Raw genomic sequence first — 16,144 nt, forward strand, 5'->3', positions numbered from 1 at the left:
TATTCTTAAACAGCAACACATCTGATTATTCTATTGTTGGTCTTCACCCTTTCCAGCCAATAAACCTTAGTTCTGATTTCCAGCCACTCTCCCCCATCTTCTTCCAACATTCTCCTCCACTCATCCCTGCAGTTTTAGATCTGCAAACTCCCCAGCTTTTCCAGCCCTGCGCTACCACATAACTCTGCCAACACACCTGTCTTGATGACCAGCACCCTCAAACCTGCAGCAGCCACGTGGATTCTGAAATTGTCTTTCAAGAGAAATGGGCTAGGCTTCAGAGCTTAGAACATTTAAAATTATAGTGTACAAACTCCACAAAGTATAGTTACAGTGTAGTGCCTGTCCTTCCCCGGCACAAGGATAGACGAGATTTATGAATCATTGGTCCACTGAATGAAAGATGTTGAGAGCCAACTGATTTGGGATTTGGTGTTTTTTGGATATGAGGTGGTCTGTGAAAAGATCTCTGTTATGAAGTGATCGTAAAATAGAAAGGTTTGAGACCCCTTGGACCGAACAAGATAAAAGATCTTTCCCATTTCTTATTTCTGTGATTCTGTGGCACAGTGACTAGAAATGGCTGAAAAATAGGAATAATTTTCGCAAAACTTTGTCCCCGTATTTCTTTTAAATATGTTTAAATTCAGAATTTTCAACCAGCTCTAATAGTGAGTTGAGAACTGGGCCAGTTTCGTTTAATTTCTATTCAAAGGAACTTTTTCCTTCAAAAATCACTTGCAAAATTGTATATCCGGATGGGATGGGCATTTGTTTCCCTTCAGTCACTGTGTCAGGAAATATGCTAAGTTAAAATTAGCTCCAAAATAATTCCAGCACGCTAGGAAATACATATGGTATATTCCTCTATAGTGTATTTAGAACTAGATTCAGGGGAAGCTCATTAATATATGCAGGGCTCTCTCCCCATCTCTCATCATTAATGATTTAATAGCAGTTTCTCCTTAAGATTAACTTTTTCCACAATTCTCACAAGAAGTGAATCAGTCATAAATATTTAAAAAGACCTTAACTGAGTCATCAAGATATGCATGTGCCCTAATTGAAAAACTACGTAGTGGTACCTTTGTAGTTTCACAGTCCATCCCTTCCTTATAGCTTGTTAAACTTATTTGTTTAATTAAAAATTAGAGTGTACGCTGTTTGCAACAGGGCTCATTTCTATTTGTTCTATAGAGTATCTAGCATGCTTTCTGGGTTCTGTAGTGAGTTACCATATTACTAACAATTACTTTTCAAATAATTCAGAACATTTACAAGTCCAATGTGAAGCATTATCATAAATAATTAAAAAGTGATCTATAATTGTCAAAAAAGCAGCAAAAAAGTATCTTGAATACATTAGCCTTGCTTTTGTATTGTGTTGATTTAGTAAGGACTCTGAGTCATGTAGGGCCAGATTTTATGGCATCCACAACTACAAGCAGGTTTTCAATAGACTTTTACTCCCATTTATGCACTTAAATTAGGACCAGATTTTTCAAATGTGCTCAGTACTTCTCAGCCACCATTGTGACGAGATCTGTGGCCAGATTTTCAAAAGGCTCAGCTAAGATCGTTTGAAAATGCAGCCACATGGGAGCTGAAGTCTTCTGAAATCTGGCCCTAAATTCAGTCTTTTCTAAGAGCTAGTTTGAATTAGCACCATTCTCCTTTAATGGTTATATTTTTGCAATGTTCAAAAAGGCATCTTGGGACAATTTTACATACGTTTGTCATGCTTAAAATGAACTCTAATTGCCTTAGATATAGAACTGATATTACCTCAATATGTGCAGTATTCCTAGTCTTCCCTGTGGGAAAAACCAAGGTAATTTAAGGCAGAATTAGGACGCTCTTAAGCATGATGGCTGTAAGTTGAAGTGTAATTGTGTTTCCCCTAAAGCTGCAGCAGCTTTGCAGAAAATAGCGATCATACCAGATGATTTCCTTGGTCTCAGTGCTGAAAGGTTGATAGTACATTTGTGATACTAGCCTTCTGATTCTGTGACAAACTCAGAAATGAAATACACGGCCACACTATCAGCATAGGAAGTCTAAGGCAATATTAATTTTAATTTCTTGAATGCAAATAAAGTTTTCTTAGATAAAGGAAGCAAATAAAGTAATCTTAGATTCACGATTCAGCATTTCCAACATCAAAATTTTTAATCGGCTGATAAAAGTCTCTCTGTTTATATTTACTTATTAAATGTATTTTTCTTGTAAGTTTTACATGTGCCGCAAGCTTTTTGCCCGAGGTGTTTATATAAAATGAAATAATAAATACATCAAATAAAAAGTGACAGTAATAAATAGTGAGATAATATAATAACTGAGGGGGAACAGAGGTAAATTTGGATATAAAACAGAATGCAATAACTCATAACTGGGTACAGTTCAGAAGCCTGCACTAAGGAAAAGAAGCAGGATCTGCCCACCCATTAAAGAGGAAAAAATTTATAGTCTTGCCAACATTGACTATGGTAAGTTTGCAGGCACCCAGCTAATACAGGTTCCAGCCTGGGGTCTCTCTAACACTTGTCATTGTAATAGCAAGAGGCATGCCAGCTGAGTGGGGTCATTTTCTCTATCTGGTACCAGTTTAGGATATCTGAAATGCTGTTTATGTCAGATGTAGGACATGTCCTCTGTAGGGTCTTGTAGCAATGGGGAAGCTGTAACACTAGTTAGGGTAAGAACTGCAGGCACTGAGTCAATTTATAGGCAAGGGGGTAATTTTGTAGATGGAAGGTGGATGGAGGTGACAACCTGGGCTATTCTTCAGGAAGATTATGGCAGATGTAGGGCACGTTCTCCCCCCGTTGGGTTTTTCTCCTAGTGGAAATTACCGTTGGCAACTTGGGTTTGGAAAAACAGAATCGATCTGTTGGTTGGCTGGGTCCTGGGCCACTGGTTTAAAAATAAATAAATAAATAAATAAAAATAAAGAGGGGTTTAGGGGCATTGGAAATGCTACTCATTAGAGTGGGTTGCAATTTTTTAACCAAAAATTTTAATTACAAATGCTCTTTGTACATAGATATTTGTTTAAAAAATCTATTTTTGCTATTTTTTATAAAACTGTTGAATTAGCCTTCATTATCTTTCCATTCAAGTATTAACAAATCTTATTCAGAACCAGTATTTATCTTTAAAAGACGAATTTTTGCAAAACTTTTAATCAATATTTATTATAAAAAAATTTGTTGCCTATTTTTAAAATAGCAAATTTTCCAAAACAAATTTTTATTTTTAAATACATTTTTAAAAAATCCTGCTATGTGGATAAAATGACCAGTCAAATATTATACAGAGGGGAAAGGGGAAAATGAAAAACAGAGGAGAAAAAACTTTTTTTTATTTTTTTTGTGGTCATCTGTGTAATTTTTATGTCATCTTAATGACATGATGTGATTTTAAAAAATGTTTCAAAATTTAAATTAAATCCTTTTTTAAAATTTCCATTTCAAAAATGAACAATGCTAAACGAAAAATGTTTGAAAATAAATGGTAAAATATTGAAACAAATGTGTGTGAAAACTTTTGAAAAACAAAATTATTCTAGTTCAAATATTATTTTGAAATATCTCTCTCTCCTTCCCTCTTCCCCCCCCCCCCCCCCAACAGCTTTCTGGGTCATGTGGACTGTGGAAAGCTTTCCAGCTGGTCAAGAGGTGGAGTTGGATGGGATTGTCCTATGGAAAGAGATGCAGAGAACCAGGATGAAGGGTAGGAAGCACATGCACTGTTGATTTGGGAGGCAGGGGGGAAGAATTTAAAGATTCTGGTGATATTCGGCGGCATTCAGGGTAGAACACACAAACTCTGGCAGAAATCCTGGGGGCATCTGACTTCATGTGCTGCCCCTCCCACACGGCACCTCTGATGGATGGAGGGTTCTGTTTTAGTTTTGCACAATTTTGTAAAACCAAAGCTGGGAGTGGTTAGACTCTGTGTTTCTAATCAAAACACACTTAACATACGGATTCCTTTGCCCCTTTGAGGCCCCTCATTTAACCTGTGCAGGATGTGTAGGAGGGGTGGGGATTTTATTAAATGGGTTGGGGAGGTAATTATTGTCAATGTATTGCTGGTCTCACACACTTTGTTGTTTCCCTTAAAGCCCCAGCTCATGCAGCCAGGGCATTGTGTGAGAATCTCAGCTTCCATTTGAATGGGGCAGGGAACATCTGGGAGACCTCTCATCTAAGGAAGGTTTTAAATAATTTTTGAATTATGATTTTTACCATGCAGGCCCCTGACTGGTGAGTTGGAGGCGCTCAGCCACACTTGGGGATTGCACCCCACCTGGCACAAGAGTTGCTCTCTTTCCTCAGGGCTGAGGAGAAGAGCCAACCAGATGCATGTGAGGAGGCCCGAACTCTGCTTTGCCCAGGCACAAATGTAGCTGTTGTGACCCTCGTCCAGGGCCTGCTCCCTGCCCCACCAACGCCTAGGGGGCGCACAGCCGAAGCAGTGACAAACTACAACTCCCGGGGTGCCGAGCGCCGTGCAGCCTAAACTGCTAGGATGCGCTGCGAACAACAAGTCCCAGGATGCCCCGCGCCGGCCCCGCCGCCGGTGCCGAGGAGCCAGCGGGGCACTACAAGTCCCAGGATGCCCGGCGGCTGGGGGGGGGGCGGATGAGCGTTTCCGGGCGGCTCCCGCTCCCCGCGCGGTGCGGGGGTGGGAGACGGAAACGGCGCTGCGGAGTGGGAACGGGGGTATGAGGAAGGGGACGGTGAGTGCGGGGCGAGACGGGGGCAGTTGGGGGCACATGGGGGGCAGGGCACGGGGGGGAGGCTAGAGGGAGAGGGGGGGCAGGGCACTGGGGGGGTTGGGGGGCAGGACACTGGGGGGAGGCTAGAGGGAGGGGGGGCAGGGCACTGGGGGGAGGCTAGAGGGAGAGGGGGGCAGGGCACTGGGGGGGTTGGGGGGCAGGACACTGGGGGGAGGCTAGAGGGAGAGGGGGGCAGGGCACTGGGGGGGGTTGGGGGGCAGGGCACTGGGGGGAGGCTAGAGGGAGAGGGGGGCAGGGCACTGGGGGGGTTGGGGGGCAGGGCACTGGGGGGAGGCTAGAGGAGAGGGGGGCAGGGCACTGGGGGGGTTGGGGGGCAGGGCACTGGGGGGAGGCTAGAGGGAGAGGGGGGCAGGGCACTGGGGGGGTTGGGGGGCAGGGCACTGGGGGGAGGCTAGAGGGAGAGGGGGGCAGGGCACTGGGGGGGTTGGGGGGCAGGGCACTGGGGGGAGGCTAGAGGGAGAGGGGGGCAGGGCACTGGGGGGGATGTTTTTTTTCCCCTCTTCCGCTGATTTTGTGCCTTATCGATTTTTATTCCCTTTAAAAAAAAATTTTTTTTTTCACTCTCTTGAGTCACACCCCTTCTCAAATCCCCACAATCTTCTTGTCTCAGAGGCTGTGCCTGTCACGTTTCTCCTCCCGATCCTCCCTCCGTGCCCCCCCCCCGGCCAATTAAATATAATGAAATACCCCTCAACACCACTATCGCCCTTGCTAAGGGCGAGTGGGAGATAAAGGAGCCTGTCAGGTTAAAAGTCGTATTCTCTCCTTTCGTTAATTTTCATAAAATTCCTTACTGGCATCACTGATTATCTGAGAAAGCGTCACAAAGGGCAGAATTTGAGGAACTTAACTATTCACCCACTTGTTTATGGTTCACGGATCTTGGTCAGTGAAACTGGACTGGCTACTTTCACCTCCTGCTTCCTGGGTGTGAGCATGGTGGTGCAATGTTAGGACTACACACAGGAATTTTTGCATTCAAGCAAATGTTTTTATTAATTTTTTTTAATTAACAGCTTTGCAAGGTTAGTTATTTAACATAAAAGTTAAATGGTAGGCTTAAACTGCCTCATTTATGCCCCTCTAAATAGATCATTTTGATGGTGTATAAGAGAAAGCTGAATCAATGGAGCCATTAGGGTTAATGGGAAATTTCCACTTCATTTTTCTGCTTGCTACAAAAAAACAAAATGCTCTGTATCTTCAATAAATAAGTTGCTCTGCAGTGAACTCAGCTGCAATGATCCCAGGGCAGTTCAGGGGCAGAATTTTAAGTTAGTTTTCAATAACCTTCCTTCCTCTCTGAACAGTGCCCTGTTTTCATCCTTATACAGAGGGAGGATCATCACATTGTAAGACTTCTGAGGAAAGTAAAAAAGAGTGAATAAGGTATTCTGGGATTCTTCTCCCTCACTTCCAAAAAGAAGCACATTTTGTGTAAATTGGATGCTGCAGTGTGAAAGAGGCATGCTGATTTTAGTGCAATAGAGGAAACAGGAGAAAGTTAATAATTGGAGGCTGGGGGGAGGGGGGGTTGATATTCATTTGAGTTCTTTCATTATCTGCCTTGAGTTAAATTCTCTGAGTGCTATTTTCCTGGATTTTGGTCCCATGAGATTCAGTGCAGTCTGTCACAGACTCACAGGTCGTGCCCACTCTTTGCCCGTATGGTCCCTGGAGGGAACCCCCTTCAGTGTGACACCCCTTTACAGGGGTCCACTCTCTCGGGATTAGACCCCCTCAGCTTCCTGAAACCACACCTCTCTGAGCCTTAGAATGCCTGTCTTTTGCCATGGGCCCCCTTAGAGAGTCCACTCACTCTTGACCCTCAGGGCCTCCACTCCCAGAGGGAATAATGCAACCCTGTTCCCTAGACTGGAGTGATTCTCAGCCAGCCTAAAACACAACGGTTTATTAAGCGCCTGAACACAGCATAGGAAACTCTCAGGGCCCTCAGGCCTGGCTGCCCTCAGCACAACACATCTAAGGGCATGTCTACAATTGCATTTTATAGCGTTCTAACTTGCTGGCTCAGGGGGGTGAAAAATCACCCCCCGAGCGCAGCAAGTCTGAGCGCTTTAAAGCACTAGTATAGATAGGCTCCGAGCGCTGGGAGTCGTGGAGATGGATTACCAGGAATGCTGGGAGACCTCTCTCCCAGCGCTCATGCGCAACCACACTTGCACTTCAAAGCACTGCCGTGGGAGCATTCCCGTGGCAGCACTTTGAAGTTTCAACTGTACACATACCCTGAGTCTCTCCTGCATCCAGGTGGACTCTGCCTGCTATCCCTCTCCAGTCCCGAGCCCCTGTGCTTTTCAGCTGGACATCTGATATGACCTCCCGCAAGCCCCCCCTCTGTCCATTGTCTTCTATCCAGGTAAACAGGGTCGCCTGGACCTCCTCTCCTTTCAGCCATCCTTTGCACCCCTCTGGCTGGAACTGGCTGGTCAGGTCACCGGGGTCCTCGCTTTGCAGCCCATTGTCCTCCCACTGGCCAGAACCAGCTGTGACTCCTGAGCTGGGCCACCTGGTCACCAGTTGCTGGGGTATCCATTCTTCAGGCCATTGACTGGGGTCCCAAGTTCCATCGCTGGTCCTCTGTAACAACAAACTCCCTCTCCCATCACCTCGTTAAACCAGTAACACCCAGGGAAACTGAGTCCCACCCCTTCTGGATGCAAACCATTAAAAAAAACCAAGAGAACCCCCCACTTCGTCACACAGTCACTCTCTGACTGTTGTGTTTTGTTAACAGGTCTAAAACTAAGGCCCTGATCAATACCCAAGATATTTTTCCCTAGTGTCCTGAGCAAATTTCAGTTAGGGCATTTACATTCTCCCTATTTGAGTTGGATACATTATTTACTCCTGGGGGAATTCTGCACCAAAAAATTAAAAATTCACACAATATTTTAAAATTCTGCATATTTTTTTTAAAATGACACAATATAATCATACCAGTTTCAATTATTTTGGTAATTTATTTCAAAATACCTGTCAGCAAGTATGTCTAACAGTACAGACAACAAAAAATATTTAGGAATGTTTTTTGACAAATAGATTCTTTAACAGGACTATTAATACAGAACTTTGAGTAATAATTAATTTAAACTACAATACAGAAATGTATTTCCCGCACCCCTCAGAAGCAGTGCAAAGGCATGGAAGAGTCAGGAGTAATGGAGGAATTGAGGGAGAGGGAAGTAATTGCTGGGAAGGAGCCTGGGAGTGAATCTGGAGGGTTGTTGGGTGTGGGTGGGAGAAATATGGAACAGTTTTTTGGAGGGGGGAGGGATTTTTAGGGAGTTGGGGAGCCTCCCCCATGCAAACCCTAGATAACCCCTAGTCTCTCTCATTCAGTCAGGCATATCTGCACATGTTTCCGTGTGTCCCTGCACTCCCACTCATCCACTCTCCCATCCCCGTGTGTCCCTGCACTCCATCCCCTGGCCCCATCTGTCCCTGAACCCCCAATCTCTTGCCTCCCTGTGCCCATGTGCCCCTGCACCTCCACTCCCATTCAGATCCTGGCTCAATGCTGTGTCTCTACTAGTTCTTTTGCCCCCGCCTGTCTCCCCGCCTCCAGTCTTTCTGAACTCAGTCTATGTGACCCCCACAGCAGCCCTGTTTGACCTGCGTTGTCTGCTCCCCCCTATCCTGCCCTCCATCCCGTGCCTCCTCACCTGGTCCCACAGGCAGGGCGCTGCAAGGAAAGCAGCCTCTCCTCCTCCCGCTCTGTGACTGGCTGCTCCAGCCTGGAGCTTGCTGCCGTCTCAGCTGGCACCACAGCAGCTCCTGGTGGGCAACAGGTATAATTACAGCACCTCCCCAACAGAATGTATTTTCTGCGGGGGGTGAGGGGGGAGATCTGCAGGGGCATGAATTCTGCATAGCAGTGCAGAATTCCCCCAGGAGTAATTTCACTTAGAACCCTTCTAGGCTGTGAGGCTGGTTTCACCTCCTCTTTGGTCTTGCATGTTCCCATCTTTCCTATCCTCCAGTCCTACTAAAATGTTTTTGTAAAATTCTCTTCCTTTCTTGTTACTCTGACGGTGACTTCCCCCTTTTTTCAGCTCTCTGTGATGACTTTCCCTTTTCTTCTGTATGAAATGTAAACTGCTTCTTGCTGAAAGCTTTCACTCCATTCTTTACTTTATCACCTCATCCCCAATTTCATCACTTGCTGCTGTGAAAATAGTTTTTTTCTTGTGTGCGCTATCTCCTTCACCTACTCCATGCTTTGGGCATTCTCTCACTTCTTATTTTTGCAATCAATGTACACCAATCTCCCTCCCTTTTCTACTTTTAATAAAAACACATAAAAACAAAAATATTTGACAGAGCATTCATGCTTCAGGGTCCGTATGCTGCTGTATTGCAGTGCTTTGTGTCCATCATAGACTCTAAACTCACTTATTACTTGTTTGCCACTACCCAAATTGTATAGAACCAAGAACACTGACAGACTCACTGCTACTAAATATACCTTCTGTAAAGCAATTTTAGATCCTTGTGGACAAAAGAGAAAAATGTGAGACGTTATTACGAAGCTTTATAAATCTTAATAATTCCCTCCACTCTCCCAGTCACTGAGAGTATGTCTACACTGCAGTTAGACACCCACAGCTGGCCCATGCCAGCTCATTCGGGCTTAGAGGGCTCAGCCTAAGGAGCTGTTTGATTGTGATATAGATATTCAGGCTTGGGCTGCAGCCCAAGCTCTGGGACCCTCCCAACTCACAGGGTCCTAGAACCTAGACTCCAGTCCAAGCCTGAACACCCCCACAATTAAACAGCTCCTTAGCCCAAGTCAGTTGGCATGGGCCAGCGGTGGGTGTTTAATTGCAGGGTAGACATATCCTTAGTCCCTTCCCATCTTTAAATCTCAATTTAAAGCACTTCCTATATGCTTTGGTACGTAACTGACACTTTGTAAAGGATTTTATGGTATGACATAAATATTTAAAAGTGTGCATTGTACTACTCCTCATGTTCTCTCCCAAGCAGTTATTTTACTGTCTCTGCTTCCTACTCCTACTGAGTCTTGCCTGGGGCAAGAAACATGACTGTTTCTTTTATGTAAATGAATACACCTGTGGTAATTGAGCATGAGTGGATGTCTGTTGCAAATGAAGTTGCATTGGGTGTGGGCACTGTAATGGCCCGACAGACAAGTGAAGTAGGATTACTGTGGTAGAAGGGACCTTGGTTTATATTTCATCTTAAATGTTCACTGAATACTTGAGCTATTTATAATCAGCGGAGGGTTCAGGATTTCGAAGGAAACATTGCTCCTTCATTGTCGCATGTTGAATGTGAAAAGGAAGTGATGTTTTTATGCATCCAGGAAGGGACTGGTCGTGGGATAAAGGGACTAGTTTATCCCAGCAGGGTCAACCTTGTGCTTGGTCTCCGGGGGGGTTACCATTATTATTAATTGAACCTCAATGTTTCTCACCTTTCTATTCCCCCCCCACAGCAGTTGGGACACCAGGATGGATAACCGCTTTGCTACAGCTCTAGTAATTGCCTGCGTGCTCTGCCTCATTTCCACCATTTATATGGCAGCCTCAATCGGTACAGATTTCTGGTATGAGTACCATAGCTCAGCTGGAAATGCCAGCGAATTTGGCAGGAGTATTTTGGAGGAATTCACCAGTATGGACGCAGATGAGAAGACTTATACAGATGCACTGTTCCGGTGCAATGGCACAGTTGGATTGTGGCGGAGATGTATCACTATTCCCAAAAACTCTCACTGGTACAGTCCACCAGGTAAATTAGTGCATCCTCCAAATAGCGTTTTCCTCCACCTTCCCTGTTCCTTCCTGCCTTGAGCTGCAATTTAAGGGTTGGATATCAAACAGTATTTCCTCAAAATGGATCTGTGTCACCTCACTTTTCCAGAAAGCTTCTCTGGTTATTAAACAATTAGGGCAAATATAAAGTTTTAAAGATGCAAAAGGAAAGCCTTATGCAGCTGCTAGTGAGTGTTTAGAGAACCAGGATTTGATATGTTAAGGTCTTGTCTATACTTACAGCGCTACAGTGGCTCAGCTGCACCGATGCTACCTGTGCTGACAGGAGAGCTTCTCCCATCAGTGTAGGTATTCCACCTCCCTGAGTGGCGGTAGCTATGTCAACAGGAGAAGACCTCCTATCAACATAGCGCTGTCTACATTGGGGTGTGTGGATTTTCCTCACCCATGAGTGACGTAGTTATACCAACATAAGTGGTAGTGTAGACCAATCCGCAGTTTCATCTTAAAGTGAGTCCAGTGTAATTTGTTTTTTTCCTGCACTTTTTCCAACTGAGAGAAATGTCATTGTTACTTTTTCTCCCTTAGAGCTTAAAAAGTGAGAGTAAATATTACTTGCAAAAGTGAAAATATTATTGTTTGACAGTTTTTTAAGTAACTTTTTTAATTGTTTCCACAATTTTTTAGAGAAAATGGTGTGGTTGAAAAGTTGGGCATTTTCTCACAATTTCTAAATGAAAAATTTCAGGAACTCACAATTTTTAAGTTATTCAAAATTTTTCATTTAGAGACTGTTTTTTTGAAAAATGAGAAATTGTCTTAACATTTTTCCATGGAATCATTTGGATGTCTAATTTAAAGAATGAAGAGCACTGACCACACAATATTTGGGTATCTTGCATCACACTTATTTCAATCTGTTGTATCAATAAGTACTGGTGCAGACCTCTCTAGATTGCCTGGAGGTGCTGCCTATTTTAAGTTTGTCACACGTTGAAATAAATGCACAATACATTTATTTTAATGGAATATCAGTATAAAGAAAAAGTTATAGTTGCGTAGTTAAGCACTCACTTTAATAATTTGGTCAGCACTAGTATATTACATACTTTATTTTCAACTACCCCGAGAACCTTCCTTGAGTGTCATGCAAGGGATGACGCAGTTGGTTATGAAGCTAGCTTTACACAAAACTTGGGTGACCTGTATATGCCAGCAGTTTTTCAATATTCCTCTCTGATGCAATACTTAATCTATAGTAAATGCAGTTTACTATTGTAACTCCTAATAATGAGACTCATTAAAATGAGTCAGAGTATGACAGAGTTGTTTATCCTTCTGACAAGGGGACACAGTGCTCTTAAATCAGGAAAGAAATGAGAGTGGTGAACTGTGAAGGAGTTATTTATTGCTTTGGCTGTAAATGTGTGATGTGAATTGACACAGGGAAACAGAGGAATAAGGGGGAGTGGCTAGTCTTTATAAAGATTACTTCTGAGAACTGTTCTCACCCTAAAAATAGCTGAAGGGATTTCTCATGTAAAAAGAACAGCAGATGCTGGATGGGAGCAGGATTGTCAAATGAAAATAAGGAATAAAACTAATGGTGGTTATTGCATTTTTCCCCCCTCCAGAAACTGATATGGTCAGAAGCTGCATCAGTTTTTCCCTCTCTGATCAATTTGCGGAGAAGTACATAGAGCCTGGGAACCACAATAGTGGTAGTGACCTGAACCGGACCTGTAAGTGCCTTTCACCTCTGGTAGGTAGATGTGGGAGATAAAGGAGGCTGGGAAGGAAAGGAAAAGAAAAGAGAACATTTCCACTTCCAGATTCAATCATTAGTGAGAGAATAAGGAGAGAAGTAATTCTATTTTGATCTGCCCACCTCAGCTAATGCTTCATATAATAATACCCTGGGTATTAGTCATGACTTGAAGGCAAGGGTACGTGATTTGTTTGTTTGCTTTAGGAAAGGGTTAATTCAGAGAACAGTGTTGTGGGAAAACTCAGTAAGTGAACACACATTCAAGTTCCTCCCTCTCTTTTCACAGGAGGCAGTGGTCCTTCCTAGCTCAGGTTGGAGGTCCCTGATGAGTAGTGTATGAGAATGAACATAGATGGGCAGGGAGAATGTCAGACACTGACATGTCTTTAACATATCTGTGGATATCTCTCTCTCTCTCTCATACACAGATCTTTGGCGTTTGCAGTTCCTCCTGCCCTTCGTCAGCCTAGGGCTGATGTGCTTTGGGGCTTTGATTGGTCTTTGTGCTTGTGCCTGTCGCAGCCTCTACCCTGCCATTGCCATAGGAGTCCTACATTTCCTTGCAGGTGGGTCCTGTTATGTGCTCCATCCCTCTTCCTCTCCTAGCAGTGTGACTTCCCTGACCATATCAGCCAGGGCATCTGTACTATAAGCTGATTGTTCCGTACTTTTTATTCCCCAGGTCTGTGTACGCTGGGCTCAGTCAGCTGCTACGTAGCTGGAATTGAGCTGCTCCACAAGAAGCTGCACCCACCTGATGATGTGCAGGGTGAATTTGGCTGGTCCTTCTGCCTGGCTTGTATGTCTGCTCCTTTACAGTTTATGGCAGCTGCCCTCTTCATCTGGGCAGCCCGCACCAACAGGAAGGAATTCATGCTCTTGAAAGCGTACCGTGTAGCATAAATAGGATGCTTCATTCATGGCCAGTTGCTGCTTCACAGTATTTTGTTTCAATATCATAGGCCTTTTTCCCAGTCGTACCCCATCCTTCTTTTGGTCAGGTATCTGCTCCATGCGCTGCATGCTTCTTGCCAGATGAGTTTCAGTGGTCTGCAGGTTTTGAAGACAAAGGCCTCTGGGCCAAATTACCAAACTTGAAAAGATTTCCTTTGCCAGAAGTCTGCAGAATTTTAACAGACTTTTACTGTATAATTTTTTAAAAAACTTTTATTTGTGGAAGTAGTCTTAAGAGTTCATCCCCTTTTTTAATTATACTACCCTAACTGGACACTCACATCTAAATCTGCTTTGAAAAACAGGAGAGGCATTGTGGGGCAGAGAATGAATAGGGGAAGAAAAGAGGGAGATGCAGGAGAAGAATGAGAGAACTGCAGAGTGTGAATAATAGAGAATTTGGCACTACATGTTATGAGATCCCAGCAGGTGATGCACTCTAAGAGCACCAAGCAGAGATGGATGTGCAGAATTGTATGTAGAAATGTTATAGCTACATCTGTGTTGTAATCTGGTTTTTCTTTCTCTCTCTTACTCTGATTAGTTTCTCCTCTCAGCCTTTTATGACCAGACTGATATGATTGGGGCAGTCAGCTGTAGCTTTTGTGCCTGCTGTAAAATCGGGCCCTTCCTTTACTGTATTGAAGGGGCAGGCCTCATGCAAGGTTTGGATTTAATTTGGTTAACGTGTGTGTGTATGTATGTATGTATGTATGTATGTATATATATATAAATAAATCTAACTTTTTGTAAAGCTTATTTATTTACCCAAGGTAGCACACAACAGGTTTTTTAAAAATGTGCTGCTTGTTTTCCACCTTGCCCCACACCTGTTTAAAACACACAAATAAACCAGAGTAAAGGCTCAGAAATTTTATCAGAGTTGTTGTGAATTTGATTGAAAAAGGGAATGGCCTGACACAGATGAATATATTCTTGTCTGGTCATTGTTGTTCATAGTGCTCAAGTATGGGAGAGGGATGACCAGTTTCTATACAAAACCTTTTTCTCTTTGCCTTAGGGAGTCTTTAATGGAGGAAGAGAGTGGGGTGGGTTTGTTTTTTAAAACCACTTAATTTTAAGAGTGCCTGTTCATCGTCACATTTTTGAGTGAGATGTGGAAAAACCTTAGTTCCCAGTTAGCTCATCCTGTATACAAATCTGCCCTTCAGCTGCTCAGAGACCATCCAGCTTTTTGTTGTACGTCTTGGAGGAAAACAAGCCCAACATTCAGAGAGTAAATAATTCTGTTCCCAGTTGGTTAACAAGTTTTAAACTCCTTCCTTTCTTGCTGCTGGTTTGATAAAAGAAACATCTCATTGAGAGTGAATTGAGTTGTAACAACTTTCTGAACAAGAGTACCCATCAGGGTTGCATTTGGTGACTCAGCGAACGACACAGAACCTGATTCTCCTGTCTCTCTCACCTGTGTAAATCTACAGTAATTCCATTTCAGTAGAGTTGCTCTGGATTTACACTGGTGTATCTGATAGCAGCAGAATTTAGCTCCTGTACCTTTGTTGGGCAGACTGACAGTTGCTATAAGAGTAATAGCAAGATTCTAAGTATGAAGAGATGAAGTTATTTTGTGTTCATTAGAAGAAAGCACTTCGGCAGAAGAAAGTATAGTATTTAAACATGTTTACACTGATGCATCCTGCTACTTAAAACTGGCACGTGCTGAGTAGCAGTGTGTGTCAGCTTCCACCCTTTTGGAATTAATCACAGTTGTCTCTGCTCGAACCAAATTACTGTGTAAAGGGATAAATTAAAAAAAATAAAAATGACAGTTGGAAGGACATACTGATCATGTGCAATACCTTATTATGCTGTGATACACCAATATCAAACCAAGTGCTAAGGAGTGCCTGTATATAACTGTGTATACTTCAGCATCCATACTTCTATCCAAAGGTACCATACACCCAGCATGAGTGTTCACCATGGAGTTGAGAAATGGACAGAGCATGCTTTGGAATTCTGCCAGCCCTTGCTAAGGATGGTATCAATTTCCAAAGCCTCTTGCAGCAATAATGTTAACACGTAGTACTCACAGTGCTTCATGGGTGCTAATAGAACAGCCATTATGAGAGATTGAACTAAAAATCTGTGATATAGTCGCTAAGTTAGTGCTGTGTTGTAAATTTGGTGCTCTGATCCTTGCACCTGTGAGGATGGTGATTTATTATCAGTGCAGGGAACTTTACAAAATGAAAGAAGGCAGATATGTCTGTGATACCAGAAAGCCACAATCAGCCTAAAGCCAACAGCTGAAATGTCAGCTGCTGCATAAAAGAGAATTTAGCACCCTGTTGTTTGGTAGTTCCTTTCCCTCTGTTCCGAAAAGATCTAGAATGGTGATGCCTCCTTCCTTCCCCAAAATGTCCCAACAGAGCCAATATCTACCCCAAGAGAGTAATGGATTCTTCTGTGCAGAGCTAAGAGTAACCAGGGAGCTTCTAGTTGCTAGTTTGTGACCTGATCTGTGTTTTTCAGACGTTAGTTTCCTTGGTGGGGTGATCTTTTCCCTGATTGTTTCCTTCCCCTTTCCTCTTAAAAGCTAAGGCATTTGAATCCTCACCTGGACATTTGTCTGCTTGGGTCAAAAGGAAAGAAGATGCTGCTATTCTCCCCCATTGAAAAGGCAGAGGAGCTGCTATTGCCTAGAAGTCTCTACCTAGTTCTCTCTGTGTTCTTACTTAATAAATAGTTAAGGAGTACTTGTGGTACCTTAGAGACTAACAAATTTATTTGAGCATAAGTTTTCATGAGCTACAGCTCATTATGCTCAAATAAATTTGTTAGTCTCTAAGGTGCCACAAGTACTACTTTTCTTTTTGCGAATACAGACTAACA

At 43.3% G+C, this 16,144-nt stretch overlaps 1 protein-coding gene across 5 annotated transcripts; it reads left to right on the forward strand.

The window, feature by feature from the left end:
- Nucleotides 1-4,551: 4,551 nt before the first annotated feature.
- CLDND1 (claudin domain containing 1) lies at nt 4,552-14,047 on the forward strand. 5 transcript variants are annotated; one of them, XM_038387145.2, is made up of 6 exons: nt 4,552-4,744; nt 6,115-6,193; nt 10,287-10,582; nt 12,201-12,308; nt 12,763-12,900; nt 13,017-14,047. In XM_038387145.2, exons 3-6 carry the CDS (start codon nt 10,303-10,305, stop codon nt 13,235-13,237), a joined length of 747 nt encoding a protein of 248 aa, XP_038243073.1. In that variant the 5' UTR covers nt 4,552-4,744; nt 6,115-6,193; nt 10,287-10,302; the 3' UTR covers nt 13,238-14,047. The 5 variants fall into 5 exon arrangements, with proteins under 5 accessions (XP_038243073.1, XP_038243074.1, XP_038243075.1 ...); XM_038387147.2 differs by having other exon boundaries at nt 4,592-4,744; nt 6,139-6,193; XM_043511976.1 differs by having other exon boundaries at nt 4,643-4,744; nt 10,290-10,582.
- Nucleotides 14,048-16,144: the final 2,097 nt, after the last annotated feature.

This window comes from Dermochelys coriacea, chromosome 1 (genome assembly GCF_009764565.3).
Source record: "Dermochelys coriacea isolate rDerCor1 chromosome 1, rDerCor1.pri.v4, whole genome shotgun sequence".
Classification (NCBI taxonomy): Eukaryota; Metazoa; Chordata; order Testudines; family Dermochelyidae; genus Dermochelys; species Dermochelys coriacea.